At 46.6% G+C, this 23,459-nt stretch overlaps 1 protein-coding gene across 2 annotated transcripts; it reads left to right on the forward strand.

Annotated features, from left to right (window-relative positions):
- Positions 1-3,675: 3,675 nt before the first annotated feature.
- Positions 3,676-10,723, forward strand: PTER (phosphotriesterase related). Of its 2 annotated transcripts, none has more exons than XM_078860067.1 (5): positions 3,676-3,970; positions 5,284-5,469; positions 6,494-6,759; positions 8,424-8,564; positions 9,681-10,723. In XM_078860067.1, exons 1-5 carry the CDS (start codon positions 3,725-3,727, stop codon positions 9,895-9,897), a joined length of 1,056 nt encoding a protein of 351 aa, XP_078716193.1. In that variant the 5' UTR covers positions 3,676-3,724; the 3' UTR covers positions 9,898-10,723. The 2 variants fall into 2 exon arrangements, with proteins under 2 accessions (XP_078716193.1, XP_078716194.1); XM_078860068.1 differs by lacking the exon at positions 3,676-3,970 and adding an exon at positions 4,071-4,265 and having other exon boundaries at positions 5,275-5,469.
- Positions 10,724-23,459: the final 12,736 nt, after the last annotated feature.

Raw genomic sequence — 23,459 nt, forward strand, 5'->3', positions numbered from 1 at the left:
GATGACCCATTCCCAGTCTGTCACGATATTTTCCTCGCTGCATGAACGGTGGAGTGTTTGCGAAATGGAATCGAACCGGCTATCGCCGGTTCTGGATTGCACCGCTGTAGCAACTCCCTTGCTTCTCAATTAGAATATGTTATTGCTTGACACCTCTTCAGGTACAGCAAACCGGTAACCGGTATTTTTTTTACCGTTTTTTCACGCTGCTACCATGTAGCGCTTGTCCAGCATTTACTCCCAGTCCTGGATTATGCTGACAGAGTCTATTCTACTTACTCTCAGAATTGCCTTAAAAAGATAAATAACGATAAAATAACAATCATTTGTGTTTCATCCACACCAGCGCGAATCAAAGAGCGCTTCGTATGTATGTATGTTAAATTTCTGTCGCACCATACGTAACTAACCGTGCTAATTGGAGGCGCTTCACATACAAAACACGAATTCGGCCTAAGCAGGAATCCTGCCGCTGTTATTATATTGGGTGGAGCGCCGAGTTCCGACCGCACTGCACCGGATAGAATTCAGAATAAATAAGTCAGGATGAGTGATGACCCAGAAACTCACTAGTTCACTCCAAATACTCACTCACCGGTGGTCATTGCCTCCTTGTCACTCTTCTACCGCTCCTACCACGGTGACTGTTCTCGTGAACTTCACTCACTGATTCATGCTGAGGACTCGGTCTACCACACTGACTGCTTCTTCTCATCCACCCTGAATCCAACCACGACACTGCAGGTCTCGAGACTTCTCCTTCTTCCCTCGGACTGCTCCACTTTGAAATTCCCTCTCATCGTCTGTTTTCCCAATCTAACCTTGCGCAATTAAAAACCTGTTAACTCGTATCTATTACGACTTTAATCGTGCTGTTTTCTGCTTGCCGCTGGACGTTTTTGATCTTTGAGCCTGTGCTGAGGAAATATATAAGAACAACCTACACGGCCCTCACCGAGCATTCGGAAGCCACGTTGCTTGAGGACATCTGACACCAGCTCACCACGAAGACAATTACATTCACTAATTATTAACGCACTTTAAACTTTTAGAGCATACTGTGTTGCTGATTTCACGATTACACCCATTGTTTGGTGATACTACGTTGGCAGTGGTGCTCAAGCACAAACAATAACAATTTATCACATTTGTCAACAACACCGTAGCCTTAAAAGGAAAACATATAGTATTGATGTATAAATGTATCTGGAGCTGATCTATATGCTATGAGGAAGAGCCATTGCCCAAAACGTCACCTGTTTTATTATATAGATATTCTCCTTTGAAGGCAACAGTGTTATTAATGGAAGTAGGTTGTTACACATTAAGCTATATTCCTGTAATTACATAAACATGTTAAAAGCACTCTGTTCTACATGTAAATGTTTTTATTGTATAACTTAGCATGTAAGTGTTTGCAGCCAACATGACTTATAATTGCTTTTTGCACACGTGATTATTTCATTTGTTTGGCAATGTCGGGTGGTGGAGGGTCTTAAACCATACATTTGGCCAGATCATTACGTGGCCTAGCTCAACAAAATTATTCTGAATTATTGTTTTACTTGACAAGGTTGTGGTTTTGTGAGGCCTCATACAAACTGTACTAAACCAGATATGCAAATTTAAATCTGATACCCGCCATGTATCTGAGGCAGGCTTCTCAATTATACATGTGCAAGAGGACAGACGCTCGGTTCAATTTCAGCGTAGTCACACGAGCACTTCTGTTCCACCTGCACACGAGTGCAGCCAACGCTGCACGCTTGAATCTCAAGGTATTCCAATCCACTAATGTGTAAGCCACATAGCACACAGTTGTTTCAACTAGTGCACAAGCACTTTATTTTCCTATCATTAGTGCTACTCACTTCCGAACTGCCAATCACTTTGTGAAGTTGGTCTTTTACACAGACAAACCCAGCCATTTTCTCAGCCAGCCCCGGTCTATCAAAACTGAGCAGCCGACTGCGATACAGTTCAATATAATATTTCGGTACCAGATCTTGGTGTAAATCAATTCCTGCCAGCTAAACACACATGCCAATTCCCAGACAGGTGGCAACCCTAGCACCAAGTGATATGTATTTTAAGTGTAATGATGTACATATATTCCTTATTTTATAATTTGGTTCTTTCGGTAAAGTCACGTATACAGATAGAATAATAAATTAAATAATAGCATACTACGTATAAAAGAAATAGCAACACAAATCTTACCAGAAAACTATAGACAGACATATAAGCAGACAGACATCATAAAGATACACAAAGAGAGAACACGTGTCGGCAGTCACGAAAGCAGTCACGAAAGCTCCAAAATTAAGATTCCTTATTTTAATTTACCAGATTAGACCCACCGAGTTATGTAGGTCTTTTTCAGAAGCGACCTGGCCGCAAACGATATCTCAATGAAGTGGCTTATCATGTGGAGATTTAGAGCAGCCACATACTATAAGTGCGTGTACATTTTAAATGTGGAGGGGAAACCCGGAGGACCCGGAAAAAAATCCATGCGACCACTGGAAGAATATGCAAACTCCAAATATACAGGCGTCAGGGATAGGGATCGAACACACGTCCTCCTACATACCAGGCGAGGTAGTTAACATCTTACCACCACAGCGCTCCTATATAATGTGTGCATGCACTAAAACATGTGTGTATGTGTATGCGTAATGCAGACGTGCGCTAGAATGCATAGGTGATTGCTTACCAGAGACTAATTTGTCAAGTTACAAGTGGGGAGAAAACATAGAAAAGTTTTCACCAACCCGCACTGACCAGCATGGTGAAGTATGGTCAAATAGTCCCCACGACTGGCACTTGCATGAGTATTGGATTGACAGATGGATTAAAATAATAATTGGACACATAATAGGCATGATTCCCATAATGTGTGGTATACATTTCGAAATTTTTTATTTTACCTTGCGAATCCTCGCTGATTTTCAAGACTCTTCCAATCGTGAGTGTTTGGAGAAAATCCACGTCGCATTGGAGGTGATCAAACTCAAAGCTCCGAACACACAGATGCGATAATTGGTTCAATACAAACTCTGGACTGGTTTCGACATTCAGTGTCTCATGAGCGGAGTCAGGCTTGCTGGCACACATTCTGGTGAACTGCCAGATACTATGGGCAAGGGCACCTCTCTGCTAGACATGGGTCCTAGTTCGACCCGAACCTCTATAATTGAATATTTTCGTCGTCTTATTTGTATTGTTACTCATATTCTCCACAGCAACGCTAATTATTTTGTGCTGTCTTATATAATTCTGCGTCACAACAGAACAATTCCTCACTGAGACAGTGGCAATTCAGCCAGCATTGATTCCAGGAAGTCTGACTGCAAGCAGCGAATGTCGTTAGTATTATTTTATGTTTAATTTTAATTATTTTATTATTTCCATTCTACGTGACTTTACCGAAAGAACCAAGAAGAAGGTCCAGAGTCGCTTGAATGCATTCGCAGTTGGCCTTATGGCCCATGGGACGCGTACAGAATACTTTTATTTCGCATGTGAAAGGACAAATATGTTCATGAGGGACGAGCATTGTCTGCAGTTATCTCGTCGCGTGGATGTCTGCATGGGGATTGCCCTCCACGAGATGGCGCTGTGGTCCCTGAAAAATAAATCACGAGAGGAGTACCGCCCCCTTACCCCGTGTGGACTTCGCCCCGAGGCCCAGGGAAGAAGGTCCGGCGATTCGTCTGAGGTCATGGCCGACCCCACGGGGCTTGTTCAGACCGTGCTGGGGCCCGTGGCCGTGAAGGCCCTGGGCGTTACACTGCCCCACGAGCACCTGAGCATGACCTTCGACTGCTGCTTCGTGGAGCCTCCCGCTGGCCATGGCCACCGGGCCACCATGGAGTTCAATCTGAGCGGCCTGCACTGGATCCAGCAGCACCCGTACAGCCACAGGGGGAACCTGCGCCTCGGCGAGGAGGAGGAGGCCGTGCGACGGGTAGAGGGCTGCGTCCTTCACATCGCCTCCAGCAGCACCGCGACCACCACTATCGGCACAGTCGAGCACCACCATCTCCACCGAGTCTCAATAACGGGCCAATGACTCGTTTGTCGTCAGAATGTACAGCGGGGCGTGGAGTTCTCCGCAGAGCGTAGAACATTTACATTTGGGTGAAAAGCAAAGCACTCAGAGAGAGAGAGGGGGGCCACAACTCCACGGGAGGCCGACACGGAACGTCTCTGTAGTGATAGGCCCGCAACTTACTTGCTGCACTCCTAACTCCGTCGTGCAGATGAGTACACGCGGTTTGTGTATTACATGTCCGTGTATGCGGAACATCGGTAAACAGTTTAGATACATAATACATCACGTCACTGGTCGGGCTAACGCCGTGTGCTGTTTTGCTTTACCGGTAACCAAATAAAACAAAAACGTTGACCTGTTTTCCGCACGTGTAGTAAGACATCAATAGCAATTTTAAAAAAACGTATGCACCGTTTTGGCTGAGAAATGAATGTCGTCACAGTCGGGGGGTCGTGGTCAGCAACACCGGACAGCCCAGAGGGCCCCGGATCAATTCCAGTTGAAACAACGGCGCAAAGTTTCTCAAATCTCTGCAGCAGCAGCGTTAGTCGATGGGCTGGTGTGGCGTGGTGGGGTAAAGTGTGAGTACGTCCATCTCTTCCTCCAAGACGCCTGGTCATCGTGGAAGAGCAGATCAAACACCCTTTAGCGCTCCCGAAAGAGGATGCGCTTGCGCCAGCAGTGGCTTGAGCGAGCGATTGCAGGCCAGATGCACTTGGATTTGCGTGCATGTTGTAGGGTCAGACCTAACATTCGGTTCCCATCTTCAGACTTGTCTTGTGGGACCGGTTATCGAGTCGGAAAATGGTCACCGGTTGTCATTCATTTGCTTTGGTTTTATGTTGGCAGAGCTAAAACCCCTTGGGCTATAAACGCTCATTTTCGATGGGGATCTCGTTATACCATGGCATCCTCGTTACTACAGCACAAAAACACGTGCATCGGCATCACGGTACAAGCAGCACACAGGATACGACGTGGCGAGTTCGACTCATCTCATACACAAAGTATTTGGTGCAAAACAGCCCCGAGATCGGTAAGATTGTAAAAAAAATCACTCAAAAGTCTGCAAAGCAGAGCGATCAATTGCACATACACGTGAAAGGAAATATGAGATACAAAAGTGATTTAAACCAAGGATGGTAGGGTTTTGATCTACCCTTAATGGTAATGTAAAATTAAAACCGATTTTGACAACCCTATTCGCTGTGTTTCACATGTTTCAGGACCTATTTGCGTTCCGCGAGGCTGGAGGAGGCGCGCTGGTGGAGAACAGCACCACGGGGTTGTGCCGGGATATGGGGGCACTGCAGCGCCTGTCGCGCCAGACAGGCGTGCACGTTGTGGCCGGGACAGGGTTCTACGTGGCCAGCACCCACACCCCAGAAACCCAAGCCATGACTATTGAGCAGGTAGGCACCAGACGTGGGCGAGTGGCATTGCGTACACCTCTTGTTTCAGACGATCACGGTTCGAATCTGGCAGGCCACCCTAATTACGGTGACGAGATTTTAACTACCTCGCCTGGTATACAGGAGGGCGTGGGTTTGATCCTGACCTTGACGCCTGGATATTTGGAGTTTGCATGTTCTTCCCGTGGTCGCGTGGATTTTTCTCCAGTTTCTTCGGTTTTTCCCTCCACATTTGGAATCAAGATGCGTTTAGACTAAATGGCTGCTATACATTTCCAAGTGATAAGCCACTTCGTTGAGATATCAGTTGTGGCCAAGTTGCTTCTGAAAAACAGCTATATAGCTCAGTGGGCCTTACATGGTAAAATAAAACGTAGTTTAGTTTTAGTTTAAAGGAATTGACCCAAAGGAGGGATGATTGATTAAGTTAAACCACAACTGGTATTTTCACCGAAAACCTTCTGATTGCAGGCTGCTTACTTGACCACTGAGCCACCTGACCTGATGTTGCCATGGTGTTCGTACAATTCTAGGCACCATCTGCTTCACTCATAGTGGACGTTAAAGATCTCATGATGTAATTCAAAGAAGAGTAGGCCATTCTGTGCCCATTGGTCACACGGCCTTCTGGGAGTGCATTTCTTCAGCAGCATTAGTTCATTACAAGCTAACTCTGGACCAGTTCAAACATTTAGTGCCTTATCAGCAGAGTCATACATGCTTGACTTAAATTCAGTCAATACTCAATCAGGTTGTATCTAAACGATGCATTTGTATGTGAGTTTGTTCTTCATCTCACTAGCGAGCTGAAACAATTGGCATGTTAAATACTTGTACACATTACAATTTTTTATGTTTGGCTGTCTGGGGTAGTGGAGGATCTTTTGACAGAAATTGTGAAAAATCATTACATGTCCTAACCCAGTAATCAATTATTATGACTCTATACTCAACCATATTGTGTGATGCAAAGTAACAGTGAATGTCTAGCCAACTAACTCTTGTGAATCCCCTGTGGCTACAGTTGGCTGGTGTGATGCGTGGCGACCTGCTGGACGGAGTAGATGGCACCGTGGTGCGCTGTGGTGTTATTGGAGAGCTGGGCTGCTCGTGGCCTCTGGATGAGACGGAGCGACGCGTATTGCAAGCAGCTGGCACCCTGCAGGCCGATGTCGGGTGCCCAGTCATTGTGCACCCTGGGCGTCACATCTCCTCCCCGGCAGACATCACCCGCGTCTTACTTGAAGCCGGCGGGAAAGCTCCGAAGATCGTTATGTCTCATCTCGACAGGTACGATGGCAAATATAATTCACGGATATTCACGTCCTAGTTCAATATAGGGACGCTGCCATGGTGAAATAGCTAGCAGCACGCCCGACATTAAATCCAGTCTATTCCATCATCTGGCACGGTAGAATCAATGGTGCAAGTTTTTTTAAATCCTCCCCACTCTCTCTTTCCACCACCTAGCGGTATAAATGGGTACACCGCAGTCAAACGGCCAGTCGTATGTGGTGGAGTAAAGTGTGGGTACGACCATCTCTTCCAACACGCCTGGTCAATGTGGAAGAGGAGATAAAATATACCCACGAGTTCTAGTGGAGACCCCTTTCTGCCAGCAGTGGCATGAGAAAGCAATTACAATGCCGCACCTTAATTCCCCATTCCTGTACCAGGGGCGAGTCTATTCATAGGACAACCACTGATGACTTCCCCACAAAACGGTACTCGTTTTAACAGCCCTGGAGGAGCGATGGGCTGGATAAACTCACAACCTTCCGATTACGATGAGATGAAACCGTCCAATGACACTAAGCAGTCAGCCTGGTAGTCCGAGTCCTCAACACGGGTGGAGAATTCAAGAAGTAAAGTTTATGGAGACAGTAACCATGGTTGTAGTGATAGATGAGTGATAAGGTGGTGACTGGCCTCTTACGAGTGAGTGACTGGAGTGAGTCGATGTTGAATCATCATATGCACATTGAACTTTCAGTATTCCCACTTGCTATCTGTGATTTCGGCGATTCACGAATTGCATCTGGAACTCTACATGACTGCATCGAGGGAGAAAGAAAGTAATGAGATAAAGTGACGAGAAAGAATGTGATGTGAGAAAGTGATGAGGTTAAGCGATGAGATAAATTGATGAAATAAAATTATGGTTCTACTATTGTGCAGCATCATAATTTAAGGTAAGTTAATTTAGAAACTATTATTTAATACTTTAATATTTGTTTTTATTTACATTATAACCGATTTGTATGTTCTTGTGTTCTGATCATTTTAATGTATTTAATAGCTTATTTATGTACTCTATGAGATCTCTTTTACCAGTGGCAAAATATGATAGTAGGTTTTTACCCTTTTAACTGGTACAAAACTGACACCTTTATTCAAGGCATCATGTTTGCAATGACCACAACACAAGTAGTCAAAAAAGCAAACAAAAAGAAGCAACTCTGATAAGGATGATAATATGCACTGACAGTGTAACGTTCACTGACAGTGCATATTATCATCCTTATCAGAGTTGCTTCTTTTTGTTTGCTTTTTTGACTACTTGTGTTGTGGTCATTGCAAACATGATGCCTTGAATAAAGGTGTCAGTTTTGTACCAGTTAAAAGGGTAAAAACCTACTATCTTATTTATGTATTTAAGGCCAATATCATTATCCACAAAATTTGGTTTTCACGAGCATCTCTGGAACGTATTCTTCGCAAATGACGAGGGAAAACTGGATATACTTGTTCTCTTTTGCATATTTTTGTATTTGCTTACCTTTCCTATAGTTTGCACTCCTATCGTTTTTTGAATTGTTTGTTGTTGTAACGTTCTGATGCGCCCCTACTGGACATCTGTGTAAACGAGCTTCATAGATCATCGTATTTCTCCTGGATAAATAAAGATTCTGATCAATCTTGTATTGTTATTATGTTTATGCACAAATACACAGGACCTTGTTGGAGCGAGAGGCTCTGCTCGAGTTTGCAACACTCGGAACCTACCTGGAGTTTGACCTGTTTGGCACAGAGGTTCTCGATTACCAGCTCAACCTCGATATCGACATGCCCAGCGACAATGAACGAATACACTGGTTAGAGAATGCACAACCAGTAATGCATATGCACGCACACAACACCACTGTATGAAATAATATTGCACTTGGATGCTTGCATTTAATGTCTTTATAAATAACAAAGTAAGCAGACTATACACCTCTTGTTTCCCTCAACGTGAAAACATTTATGTACAGTAGGCTCTCGATTATCTGCATGTGGTTTATCCGATTTACGTATTAATCCCATACTTGCATTTTGACATAAATTAATAACTCATGGATTTCTCCTTAAGCCCAAATTAATAATCTAAAAACAGTTATACATTGTTATTCTTGGAGGTGTTTATTACAAGTCACATGCTTAAACCGAACAAATATGTGCTCCGGTTAATTTTAAATGCACATGATCGCCTCTGTAGTACAGTAGTTGCATATATTTACAACACTGAACAGTGGGCGGAGTTTGATGTTGATTGGCGTGGCTCTGCTATCCTCTTCTTGGGCCGAGTCTTCTGCGCGGGAGCAGAAAAGTTAGTATTTGTTCTAAATAGAAAGAGTAACCATTGAAATCGTCAGTTGTGCTTCATTTTGAGTGATTTATGTATTTATACATAGAGATCTACGGAAAATATATATTTTTGGATTATCCGCGATTTTTTACTATCCGTGGCCGTCCTCCACGTTATTAGCATGGAAAATCGAGAGTCTACTGTATTTTTGTTACACATCTCATTGGCCAATCAACCTGCCCTCTGTGATAGCGCATACATGAAGACGCACTGGATCAGCACAAGCAAACTCTGGACTGGTTTTGGCATTCATTGTCTTATCAGCAGTCAGGCTTTCTTTAATCAATACTAGTGAACTGCCAGAAGTTTATAGGATATGACCTTCTGTGTGAGATATGAGTCCAACGGTTTGCTTGTGTTAAAGAATGCTGCTGAAAGTATGCACTCCCAGTAAGCAAAGTTTGTGGGGAATAATAGCCATTTTCTATACTTTTGAGGCATAAACAATTCGAAAATAACACTACCCAGGAACAAAAATCGTGTTACTATTGGTCCTAGCTCTTCCCAAAACTATAGAATACAGTAATACATCACGCAAGATAATAACGACGTCCCTACTCTGTGATGTGCGTCGTGTCTGTAGGATTGAGTTCCTGTTGGCGGAGGGGCTGGAGAAACGCCTACTTGTGTCACACGACATTCACACCAAACACCGCCTCACCACGTTTGGTGGACATGGGTTTGAGCACATCCTCACGAAAATCGCACCAAAGATGCTGCGGCGTGGGATGTCTCAGCACGCACTCGACTGCATCCTGCGTACAAACCCGCAAACATGGCTCGCCTGGCCTGAGCAGTGACTCCGTTTGATTAGAGGCCTGGGTACAGACAAAGGCTGCTAAAACCTTATTTTTTGCATTCCTGGAAACCGAATGAAAAAATATATTAAGACTTGTTGCCAGTTTGCCACACACTTAGAAATGTTTATCAATAGGAATAACATTTATTCATGTTTTTTCATTGAGAAATGGAGGGAGCTGTTGTGGGGTAATGGTCAGCAGCACACTAAGACTCGCGTTCCAGAGGTCACAGGTCTATCCCCTCTCCCAGTGTGGCAGTTTAAACAACGGCGAACTTTTTTCAATGCCCCCCAGTTCTGTCCACCCAGCAGCATAAATGGGTATGCTACAGTCACTCAGCAGGTCACGTGTAGTGGGATCAAGTGTGGGTACTGCATACTTGAAGCTCCCTCTAGTGGAGGCTCTTCCACCAGCAGTAACGTGAGCCAACAATTACAGGATTGCACCATTACCTTTCAAATAAGAAACGTGGGCAAATGTACTCGGGCTGTCGTGCGGTTGTGCGTGCATGTTAGTGAAATTTCATACGTTATCTCTTACTCTTTTGGAACTGACGGAAATTACAGTCTGCCATATTTTATAAGCATTTTCTGTACCCAGTGCCCTTGTGTCAGCCTTCGATATTCTCTAGAAAGAGCACTAGTTGTCTATGTAGCAATCTTTACTGTGATTATATTTTAAAATGTTGAGTTACATATATGACTGTGACGATTTAATGTATTTTACTCAAAGTGATTATGAAGGATTTAACAAAATGCTAAATAATTATAAAATATTTTATGAAATAAAAAATAATCTCTTAAGATCCGATTTAGTTGATAAGTAACATCAAGAACTCAGCGTGGACAATGCCGTTGATGCCTCCACACCTCACGACAAGCACTTTCTTCCCTCCGCCAGATCCCACAGCTACTGCAGGGTAGACACGCGACCTTGAAGGTCTGCCCTCGCAGTATCCCACCACCATCTGCTATTAGGGCTTCCCATGGTATGCCAGATTCGTGGAGACCACTCCAAAACCTGCCTTGCCTCAGATTCCCTCACCTTTACACTCAAACTTGTATATTTTTTAAAGTGATTTCCATAACTATCAGCTGACATCTTCTTGGTTCTTTCGATAAAGTCACGTAGAAGGGAAATAATAGTACGGGGTAGACCCGTGTGATGTAAGAGAAAAAAGTTTAGCTGGAAGCATATTATATTTTTTGCGACATAGAATTGTAATGTATTACTTACTGTTAGTAGCTCAGCTTATTGGAGAGTATATTTAGTATACTGATGATACTATGTAGTTTATACTTTAGTTCTTTACGTGAGGGTTTAGTTACTGCAGCTTCATGCTATTAACATTCCTTCCCTTTATTAATGCTACCCCTATCCCCTCCCTTTGATGCTGCTAATCCTGCATAATGCACGGGCATAATATGACTTTGAAACCCCCCGCCCACCTACGCATTTCACAAGTAGTGACTAATCCCATATCTGCATTTCCCATAAATATGCCAAATTCCTCTTGATATGCAAATTCTTTTGTCAAGGCGCTCTTCCCCCTCCAACCCAGCTTAAATATACGCTCCAAGCCTGGGGTGTTTCATTCAGACGCTGTCTTCCCGACAGACCTGTTCTTCACCTGAAGACGCCTGCTTGCGTTGTGGCCGAAACGTCGTGAGAATTATTTTATTTTATTATGTTGTTTTTCCCTTCTACGTGACTTTACCGAAAGAACAAAGAAGATGAATCCCTGCAGTCACGAAAGCTTTAAATCGAAATTTATCAGCTGACAATACGCCTCCTTCCCATATCTATCTCCCTACATAAAGTTAAAACAGTATGAGTAAATGACTTAGTGGGACCCCCCCTCCAAACCCAGACATTAAAAACTCGTGAATGATGTCACAGACCTCCCCCATTCACTCACCATCACAAGGCCCGCATTGTTACTTTTCCCTTCTTGCTGCAAGACCGTTACTCTGCCGTGCGTGTACACGGCGACACCCAACTCTCTCTGCCAGGAATTTTCCACGAGTGTTCCCTGCTACCTAGTGCTAGCTCCATACAAAACAAGACCATGATGTCATTATGTTCCTGGCATGTACAACAAAGGTAGCACAGTGACGTGTTTTCCATGGTGGACACAGGCTACCTATCCATATGCCACATCCCCACCAAATCCACGAGTGAGCAGGTGTGAATTTGTTCGTGTCGCTCGGAATCTCGCGCAGCATTAACACTTTGATAGTCTGATTGTGTGCACACTGGTGCGGTACCACATTTGAGTGTGGCTGAGAACTTGGACAAGGCAAAACCATTGCATAGAGTAACAGACAATATGCCTCCATTACATATCTGTCCCTCCGTGTAAAAAAATACAAGCATGTATACATCACAAAGTATAATTACGTCTGATCAATTTTAAACAGCATTGTGGTCTCATGTGATTCACTTACATGATCGCAATTCAGTGTTCCCTACGCTTACTGCATGAGCGCTACAGCCCAAATATTGCTTTTGGAAACCTAAATATGAAATGAAATTATATGATTTTTTTTTAAAATACGGTTACTGAGCACAGGCCCAAAATGCCAAGCGGTCAGCAAAAAACAGCACTGAAAGCTAGAATCGATATAGAGTTAAAGCCTTTCTTGAATTGAGCAAGGTTAGTATATAAGTGCTTGGGAAAAGAGACGATGGGAGGGAATTCGAAAGCGGAGAAAGAGAAGTGTTGTGACCTGCAGTGTGGTGGTTGAACACAGCGTGGACGGGTGAGTCCTCAACATGGGTAGAGGAATCAATGAGTGAAGTTCAAGGGAACAGTGACCATAGTAGTCACTATAAAAGAGTGTGAGTGAGTGGACGAGTGAATGAGTTGGTGAGTGAGAGTGAGTGTTTCAGCAATCTCGTTGCCCATTTTACGAATGTGCCACTGAAGTCAGCACATTAACATTTCTGTTTCCATAGCATCGTGTAATCAGGCAGCAAGCATTAGGAGGCCCGGGCAAAGGGGGCATGCGTCTGTGTAGTGTGGGGGACTGAGAGCCAAGTGTGTGCGCTGTAAAGACAACCGCTTTGATTTACAAAGAGATTGTGCCGTTTGGTGCCACAAAAAGCGCACACAGAAGCATCGCCCTATTCATCCACGCCGTGCCCAACTTACGCACGTTAGAAAGCAGATCTTGTACATGCTCTATCAACTGCTGTATAAAGTCATTACGGTTTGGTTAATTATTATGATATATAACTTTTCTTCGCTACTGCTACCAAACGCTTTTGTATATTTTTGTTCAGTAATGGTGCTAAGCGTCATTGAGCAACTTCAGCTGTCTTACAATTGTTTTGCGTTATGTTTATGTTCATGCATATATGGATAAACAGTCTGGACAGGTGGCTTAGTGGTAGAGTCAACGGCTCGCATTCGGTAGGTTGCAAATTCAAATCCTTGTTGGTGAATTGACAGCCTTTTCATTCATCCGGGATCATTAAAATAGTACCAATTTGTGGGGCAGCCAACTGTGGTTATCCTATGGACGGACTCATCCCCACCATAAGTATGTAGTGGGACTGATGGTAAGGCATCACCGCAAATGTTTATGTTGTGACGGTTTTTCTAGTTATTTACACATTCGATTTTAATTTCACGCTTGCAACTTTCATCAGCTGGATGAGACCAGGTTACTTTGGGTTTGAATGGGGTCCTAGGTGGAAGAATGTCAGGCACATATGACCAATGACAAGCCGATGATCAGTTGGCAGATCATCTACACGGTAAGTATAGGTTTCAAGGACATGAACCTGCTTTTGCTGTTCCATCACTCTATAGTCCAGCAGACATTCTTGCTTGACCTGTCGTCGTGCATTCATGATATGTAGATGCGCCGGATACTGGAAGGAACAGTTGTTGATGGGGAGGCGATCCCACAATAGTCTGGGACTCGCGTCTTGCCACACATTGCCATACTCCCACGCACCCTTAATTTTATTCATCAAAAGAGACACTTTGTTGTTAGACAGGTTGTCGTCCTGATTAGAGGACTATCCACCCATTGTGGTAACTGGAGCCATAATCAGACCATCGCACCCCCTGAATTCCACAAAAATTCAGGTGATATTGTTCCAGCTCCTGAAAAGAGGAATGGCAAACCTCTTCCCCAGCGAATGATCAGACATTCCACATGGCCAACAGCAGTGGTTTTCTGGAAGATGGCATAAACACCTGTCCCCCAAGGGCTTCTGGCACAAGTTTAACTTGGTGTTCGGAAATTGGTCTACAGGTTGGAGAGATTACGAGTTCCTCGTATCTGTCCAGTGCGCCCAACCCCGTTAGCCACCGTGATGGATGTGAGCACACCATGAGGATAAACAGCTGATTAGCATCAGCCTTATATACACAAAAATCCCCCTATAGCCTTTACAGACTGTTGCGGCAACTGCTATTAGCAAGCACCAATGAAGTCCGGCGCGGCAAACGAGAGGGTGGGTTGCCAGCACCACGCCCGGCCGCCTTTGTCTCCATAGTGGTGGTGTTTACACACCGCACCAGGTACTCATTTGAGGCTGAGTCGACCTAGGGGAGACCCAATAACGGTTCAGATCATCGTCACCGGTGTTGGCCGTGAGCGGGAATCGAACTCAGGTCGCCGAGTTCGTAGCGCAACGCGCTAACCTGTATGCTAACATACGCACATCCAGTGTACACTCAGATACACATTACACTCACATAGACATACAGTCGATCATCGATAATTATCCAGCGGCTTGGGGGTGAAGGGTGGGCCGGATTTACAAAAACGACAGATAATCACTAAGTAATTATTTAAAATAGCTTATTTTTGCACATTCTTATATAACATTCTTTTTTTGCGTTTTTAATTTGTTTACTAAATGAAATTGGAATATATAAGCATACAAATAGACAAAAATAAATATTCTACTCCAAAAAGTTACTATATTTACTGTATCGTACTTACCACTCCAATTTCGAAGAATCTGTAATGTCCCTAGCACAACTGTAGTGACTAACTATGAGCAAGCACCATCGGGGTTAACGCTCTGAATAATGAGTCCGTCTATTGCCGGCGACGCTACTCAGTCAGGACAGTTGGTAGGCTGCCTGACTGGTGGCGCCCCGAGATGGTGAAGACGACGACGACGACAAGAAGGATGGTGAAGACGGCGAGAAGAACGGTGAAGACGACGAGAAGAATGATGAAGACAACGAGAAGAAGGGTGATGAAGACTTCAGCAGCACTACGGGGATCCCACTCCAACAACAGCCCCGAGGTCCCCTACAGGGGCCCCTTATACTGTCAGCATGGCCTCACTCCGCCCCCGGCCACGCCCCCTTTCTGGAACCTACTAGCAGGTTCTTGGTGTGCCCCTTCTGTGACCTTTCCCCTAGATCCCCCTCTGGTGTATATCCTGGTCTGCTGATGTCAGGGCTGCCGTATGCCACAGATCCTGTGGGCGATACAATGGAATCCTTCTGAGGCGTAACCTCCGGGCTCGCCCGCCCCGGCTCGTCGGACAGGTCAGACACCCGGCACTCAGGAGGTGGAGATAAACAGTCAACATAGGGTGGAATATAGGGTTTAAACCGTGACGGGTGCACAAACCAGTGACCGACCTGTATACGCACGCACTGCAGCCACTTGACTTCAACCACTTCAACACTGCCCTGCCATGACCGGTGCAATTTAGGGGACATACCCAGGCGCACCTGGGGACAATGCAACCATGCCTTGTCCCCAGCGGTCCATGGGGTCCCGGACTTCCCCCTATCAAAGTGAGACCATGAACTGCTTTATTCGAAGGGGATAAAAGAACCCCACCCCCAGTGATTTCCTAGCTGAGCCACTTCCGCAGCCTCAAGGGTACGAGCATCTGTGCACCTGGGGGAACCCTAACAGTTTCACGCACCAGGGCCCGAACCACAGCGTTAGCCATACACAACCCAGTAGGGGACTCCAAATATCTCAACCGAAGCCCCGATGGTAACTCAACACAACCCTGGTCAATACAAATCCGGAGGGGCATTCTCTTTAAAAAATCGGTCCCCAATAAACATGGCACCGCCAATGAACTTGAACTAACACCGGGCCTGTGGATTCAATATCTCCAATCCGTATCGACGCCACAATTTGGCCCACAATACCTAAGCTCCCGCCATTAGCGGCAACACAGGGACTACCCACAGGACCAAGGCAACCCACCGTCGATGGCAACCTCCTGTAAACAAACCCCAAAACAATGGTGGCGGATGCTCCCGTATCTATGAGCACCCGCACCTCAGCACCCTGCACAAATCCACTGACTGTGGAAGATCCTGCTCCCGCGGCCATAACATGGTGTGCCAATGCGGTCCATTGCTCGGACCTCCGTGGCCAACAATCACGCACCGAAGCACCATCTTCGCACCCCGTATCCCTATGAGGGCGTTGGCGTGTACACCCGACACCAGAGGTCGCAATCGGATACCCAATACCCGTACGCTACCCGATACCCAGCTACCCGTACCCGGCCGGGTACGGGTACGGGTACCCGTTTGCGACCCTGGTGCGGCTGGGTACAGGTACGGGTAGGCCGTGAGTCACTGGTGAGTAACCGTTTGTCACTCATTTCCCAACGTCTTGTCTCTTCTCACAATTCAAGTTCCTAGAAACAACCCACCCGCGTCTGCAACATGGCTTCATCTCAGAGGTCGCAATCGGGAACCCGATACCCGTACCCTACCCGATATCCGGCTACACGTACCCGGCCGGGTATCGGGTAGGGTACGGGTAGGGTACCTGTTTGCGACCCTGGTGCGGCCGGGTACGGGTAAGGAATCAAAACCCGTTTGCAACCTCTGCCCGACACCGACTGCAATAGAGATGCATGAGGTGGCTGTGTCGGCCGAGTGAGTGATGTATCGTGACCTGCCTTTGGGTTCAGAGGAGCGGAGGCCGGCAGGGTGGAGGACGGCAAAGCCGAGAAAAACTGCCTCAAAGCAGCACGGCAGCCCCTGGAGATGTGCCCCGGTAGGCCACATCTGAAAGGTAACGGGGCCCCGCCATGGCGGAAGGAAGGTCACCCCCCGCTGGTCCCGTCGTCGTCCTGCGCTGACTCTCCCACGCAGGCTCCAATTCCCCGATGCGCAGACCCGAGAAGACTCTTGGTGCTCCTGGTTGCCCTCTTCTCGTAGGAATCCAGCCCAGGCCACCACCCCGGCACGCTGTCGCAGGTTACAATGGGCCTGGATGCATTGGGCTACCTAAATCAAGGACAGGTTGTCTTCCTCCGTGGCAGGCAAAAAAATCCAAATTTCTTGAGCCAGCACCAACAATTTCTCCAGCACCAGAGAATCTGGGTACGCAGCCTGGGCCAGTGATAATAGTGCACTGCGGAAGGCGAGGGGTGTCTCCGTCTCCCCCCGACTCCGCATCACAAATTTCCGCCGCGCGCTGGACGGCGGGTCAAAAATCGTTACCAACTGTGCGTATGCTTGCCGCAGCGTCACCTTGTCAACCTGGGGAATAGAAAAAAACGACGCCAAGGCATCATTGTCTAGCGCGATGGGAAGAACACGTAGCGCCTCTGCGTCAGACCATCCTGTGAGCTCAAAAGTGGTGGCGAAATGCCACCGGAAGGCCACCCAATAATATCCTGCAGCCGAAAATTCCTTAATAAACGGCAGCCGCTGCCCGAATGAGCTGTCGGTGGCAGGTTAAATTCGGTGGGACTCGATTCCCGCCCTTAGTTGGCAGTGACGGCGAAGTCGCCCGTTCGCTGCCCCTAAGTCGCAGCCCCCTCCACTGGCTCTTCCTTACCCAGCTGCCCCACCAGCACTGTCACCATGGAGAGCAGCTCCACGATGCGTGCGCTGAGTGCCCGCAGCGCTTCTCCAGCCGGCGGCGGCGCGAGATCGTTGTCCTTCACCCACTGCCCCACTGGGACTGCTTCTCCGCAACACCCCACCGGGGTCCCGGTTGCCGGGGCTGCCCGGGAACCCTCATTGCTCGAGGATATGCTGATGTGGGCCCTCCTCTTCGCGGATTTCGACATAGCCTATTTCCCCCACAAGGATTTCGAAAAAAAAAAAGAAAAATTTTCGTTAACACTTCTGACACCAAATGTAGTGTATTAATTCAGAGACACTAGTAGGAGGCATTATCCCTCTTGTTTATTCCGGCTCTCACAGCCATAGGGGATAACTCCATACCGGGTCGGGACAGCCAACATGCTTCCAGACCCACAGCTTGAAGAGATGAAGACCACAACGACAGCAGCATGACGAGTTCCATTCCCAATGGCGGCCTCGACTGGGAGTCGGAATTCGCCTTTTATTCTCCCCAGTGTGGCCAGGCTCCGCCCTCGGAAGGGTCCGTGCTTGGCCCACGGGTCCAACTGGTAGAATGGGCTGCTACCTCTAATTCCATTGTCTACCAATCTCCCAGCGCCACGCGCTCCAGTGACTCATTCAATGACACTACACCTGTAGCCCAGAGGCCTACAAAATCTTAATCTGGCCCTGGGTGTAGGGCCCAGAACCTTCTGGTGAGTTCCAGAAGGGGGCGTGGCCGAGGGCGGAGCCAGGCCATGCTGGGGGCATAAAAGGGAGGTCCCGGGGCCGCATCGGGGCTGTCTCCTGGAATGGAACCTGCCGTCCTACATCTTCTCCTCAGTCTCCGGTCTTCGTGCTCGGCATCGTGGGTCAGGCAGTGTGCCGACTGACCTGACCCGTTTATATGGTTACCCCGTGGTGGTTATTGGGTATGTAGTTACCCCATTGTGGTTGTAGAATAAACGTGTTGCCTCCTGAATTAGTGTGTCTCTCAAGTGAACCCATTGCACATGTGTGCACTCACCCAGACAAACATACATGGCAAATATGTACTAACACGTAAACAGATATTTAAAAATGTGGCGTGCACGAGTGTAGTTGCAAAGGACCTTGTAAGCCACTGGCTGGGCACGACTTGCAATGTCACGGCTCAAATGTTGGTTGATTTCAATCCATATTTTATGTCTGACCTAGTTAGTCTGGCGAATAGACCTGCGGGGGCGATCGCGATGGCGCATGGGTGGCCTAGATGGATTGGAGGCAGGCAGCAGAGAGCCGGTGAGATTTTGTGCGACTGCATGCATGCTGATGGCATGGGATATGGGGGGTGGTGATGCGCATGGTTAGGGCAGGTCATCTGTACAAAACTCATGTCGATAACATCATGAGCCAGATGAGTTTGCGGCTAGTCTATCGGCTTTGATGTCTGTTCTCATTTGTAAATTGCAGTTGATAAAAGTATTGGTGTTATTTTGTAACCAGCCAGGTGGCTCACTGGTAGAGCGAGTAGCTCGCAATTGGACGGTTGTGAGTTCACATCCTAGTTGGGGTGTTGACTCGGTCCATGATCCCTCCGGGGTTAATGAAATAAGCACCACTTTGTGCGGCGGGGAGTTAACAGTAGTTACCCGATGGATAGACCATGCCCCCACTATAGTAATGTGGAATTGCCACTCAAGGCTCAAGACTGTAAACGGGAGATGGGCACCGACTGCTTAAATTAAAATTTTATTAGCATGACATCACTTTGACTTTACACTGGGATCACTCCCTGCATCAGACTGAGTTCCATCAGTGGTCAACTTCCCATCAGGTGCAGGTGTAATGTGTCATCCGCCATATTTGAGCTAATTTTTTTCTGTGACAAAAGGTAAAGGTGCAGCGCCGCCACTGCTCAGGGAAGGGCTCCACTATAGAAAACTCTAAGAAAGTATTTGGTCTACTTTTCCACATTGACAATACGTATTGGAAGAGGTGGGTGTACCCACACTTTACCAAACACAAATGCAAATTCTCATCTGTTCAAACAAAACAACCTTGAAACGTGAAAGACAAGGGCAGAGAGGGGAGGTGGAGTGACTCGTGTGAGAGCCACGTGTGGAGAGGGAGCCGCTGGTTTGCGGACGCTACAAGCATGTGTGGAATGTCATCTTGCCACGATTGCGAGATGTTAAATACCTCACTTAATATACAGAAGGTGGTGGGTTCGATCCCGACGCTGAGGCTTGTATATTTGAAGTTTACATGTTCTCCCCGTGGTCGCATGGATTTTTCTCTGGGTCATACAGTTTTGCCCTTCACATTTATAAAGATGCATTTTGAGTGTTTTAATACATTTCCACGTGATAAGCCACTTCGTTGAGCTATTATTTGTGGCCAGGTTGGCTTCTGGTAAAGAGATATATAGCTCACTTGGGGCTTACCTGGTAAAATAAAAATAGTATATAAAAAGTATTGCGTGTTTAGAATGTAGTTTTGAGTTATAAAATTAACAGACCTCTGTTTGTCTTCCCAAATTAGATTTTTTTTCAATTTCTGATCTTATCAGCCAATTGGATTTCTCGACCGATATTTTCTTATTTTACTTGTTAAATTAAAAGGCAATTTGTTGCTAAAATAAGTATTGACGTGGTACCCATCTCCTGTTTACAGCCATAAGCTAGTGGTATTCCAATTGCATAGGCAATACGATTTGAACTTTCAACCATCCAACTGCGAGCCGCTCACTCTACCGCTGGGCTATCTGGCCAGTTTAGCAATTATTTTCAGTTTGTACACCACGTTTATTTTGTTACCAATCGTGCTCCATGCCAACGCACCGTGTGAGCTAATCTAAATTGACCATCTGCATGGGCACTCTTGCCCTCATGCCTGGGCAGCGGGGTTTGGTGGAATGCTCATTGCCATGACTACCACTGTGCTGTTGGGGTCAGTGAAGCGAACTCACGTTTCCCTCAAATAGCCTCACTTAATAAGCGTGTAATTGTGACCGCTGCAGAAGGAACTCTGGCAGCAGATACATCGTATGCATGTCATCAGCAATATCGGCAGTAGCTATAACGTTGCCGTTTCCGGGGTGGAGCACCCAGTTCCAACTTCACTGCACTCGATAGAATTCAACATCGAGCAGTTGGAGTAACTTATGAACCAGGACTCACTTATTCACTCTACTCACTCACTCACTGGCCATAATTTGCCTCCTTATCACTCTTCTATCGCTACTACTATGGTTACGGTTCCTGTGACTTCACTCGTTGATGCCTCTACCCATTTTGAGGACCCGGTCTACCACACTGCCTGCTTCGCCTCATCCAGACTGTGTTCTTACTCTTTGGTTCTTTCGGTAAAGTCACGTAGGTAGATTTATTTTATTTTATACTGACGTGACTTTACTGAAATAACCAAAGAGTTGGATTCCTGCAGTCACGAAAGCTTCAAATAAAGATTGTGTTCTTACTATTGTTACTGAAATTAAAGGCCGTGTGGCTGATAGGATGTGTAAAAAAAAATTACGTGGAGGGATAGGAGGTGAATTGTCTACTTATTTATTGTAGGTGAGGCTCACATCTCTGGGCAGCTTTTCTTGTACGGTGCTTGAAGGCACCTCTAATAAATTAATCGGTTCCTCACCCCCACACTGGCCCCATGATGCCCTCCACTTCCATTCTATCGCTAAACAAGGCCTGATTGTCTTCATGCCTTGCTGCATGACTGCATCACGTCAGCGCCGCTATTGGGCCTGGGATACCGGGTGAGGTGTTTATTGCGAGTTACTGGCGCATCGTTACAGAAGAGCGCCAGCATCCCGGCGCTAACTCGCGTGATGCCGGGACAGGGTGAGACGGAGGAGAAAGGTGGAGATTTGTTTTACTGGACACAGTAAAATAAATCTCCACCTCGCTTCATTGTGGCTTTCCTATCAATGGAGAAAACGTTTCATCACGATCTGGGAAGGTTCCCACGACCTGCCTACAATCACCAGCCATTCACAATCCCATCCTCCCTCTTCCTCAGATGCCTCCACGCTGGATGAAAGCCACGCTTGTATTTTGTTTTGCTCTTTCAGCTTTGCGCGCATTCCTGTCACACCGAGCCGCATGTGTCTATTTTCACGTTGTATAATCTGAGGTTGGCATTTTATTTTGCACCGTGGTGACCACCACTGTCTACGTTACTGAAACCCTAGCCTGAGTTTATCAAAACAAAAAAACTAAACAATTTTTTTTATTTTACCAGGTAAGGCCCACTGAGCTACGTAGCTCTTTTTCAGAAGTGACTTGGCCGCAAATGATAGCTCAACGAAGTGGCTTATCACGTGGAAATGTATAGCAGCCAAATACTCTCAACGCGTGATGTTTGTTCTAAATATGGAGGGAAAAACCGGAGGACCCGGAGAAAATCCACACACCCACGGGGAGAACATGCAAACTCCATATATATGGTAGGTATCAGGGTTGGGATCAAACCCACGACTTCCTGCAGTTAACATCTCGCCACGGCGAGTCGGACCTTTCAGGATTTGTTTCAGTTGGGCAGTTAACATCCAGATTGTTTGCGTCACTGCTATCAGCATAAACATAAACCCCGGTAAAAACCGGTTTGCCGCCCATATAGAAATGTCTGGCAGCAAACACAACGCGTTAAGCTCTTAGAAGAGACACGACGGGAGCTGCCACATTGGTGTCACGATGAACACACTGAACTTGCAATCCAGAGGTCGCAGGTTTAATTCCATCTTCCAGCACGGCAGTTGAAACAACGGTGCAACGTTTCTTCAATTTCTCACCTCCCACAATTGTCCACCTAGCAGTGTAAATGGGTACAGCAGAGTCGATGATCGGCAGGTCACGTGCGGTGGGGTCAAGTGTGGGTATGCCCGCACGCCTCTTCCAAGATGTCTGGCGAGCATGGACGAGCAGACCAAATATCCCCCTGAGAGGCTCTCTGGAGCTCAGTCTACTGGAGGCCATTCCACCAGCAGTAGTGTGAGCAAGAGATTGCAGGGATGCGATTTTCCTCTTAAATCCATGCTATACACAACGTTTAATAAGTTGCTTAAGTGTTGGAAGTGCACGCTTGTCAGAGGCACCAAGCGTTTACATAAGAGATGGGAAGGGCGTCAATGCGTTGATTTGTGCGTTGGCTCCTGAATTCAATGCTTGCATTGTGTGGCCCAACCTCAGTTACAAGTTGTCCAGATACTGCTGTAGCAGACGCCTCTTCAGGTGTTTAGCAGCAACAAAGTAGCCTTCCACGTGAGTAACAAACACAATAAATAAGCAGACAATGCCTGCTTCACAGATCCAATCTTCCACGTTAATATATATATTTTCCACATCCCATTAGCCACACGGCCCGGGAGTAAATAATTTCAGCAGCCCCTGTTCAACACTGGAAAATGATGTGGGAAAAAAACGTATGTGGAGGGACACACGTGCATTGCTTATATTGTCCACGACGTCACTGATGATGATGGGATGAGTTGGTATGAAGAGAAGGGAGTGAGCCTTGGCCAGGAACCCGCCTCGGCCAGGAAGGATGATGAACGATAGTCAATGATAATAAGGTAGTGGCAGCCAAGGATTGGAATGCGTCCATCCCAAGGAGCGGAGCTCGGATGCCGATGTTGTTTGTGAGGCGCATGGAGCTGCTGCTGGTGGTGAGAGGTGGAGGAGGTGGTGGGAGGAGGAGGCGGAGCGGCACGGATCGAAGAGGTGGTGTGGGAGGGGCTGTGGGTGCCTATAAT

The sequence above is a fragment of the Lampetra fluviatilis genome, chromosome 10 (genome assembly GCF_964198595.1).
Source record: "Lampetra fluviatilis chromosome 10, kcLamFluv1.1, whole genome shotgun sequence".
NCBI lineage: Eukaryota > Metazoa > Chordata > Hyperoartia > Petromyzontiformes > Petromyzontidae > Lampetra > Lampetra fluviatilis.

Excerpts from the sequence above, each read along its gene's own strand:
- PTER (XM_078860067.1), top strand. The coding sequence starts at position 3,725 with ATGGCCGACCCCACGGGGCTTGTTCAGACCGTGCTGGGGCCCGTGGCC. Across the intron at positions 3,971-5,283 it reads AGGAGGAGGCCGTGCGACGG|GACCTATTTGCGTTCCGCGA; the intron begins GTAGAGGGCTGC and ends CACATGTTTCAG. Across the intron at positions 5,470-6,493 it reads AAGCCATGACTATTGAGCAG|TTGGCTGGTGTGATGCGTGG; the intron begins GTAGGCACCAGA and ends CTGTGGCTACAG.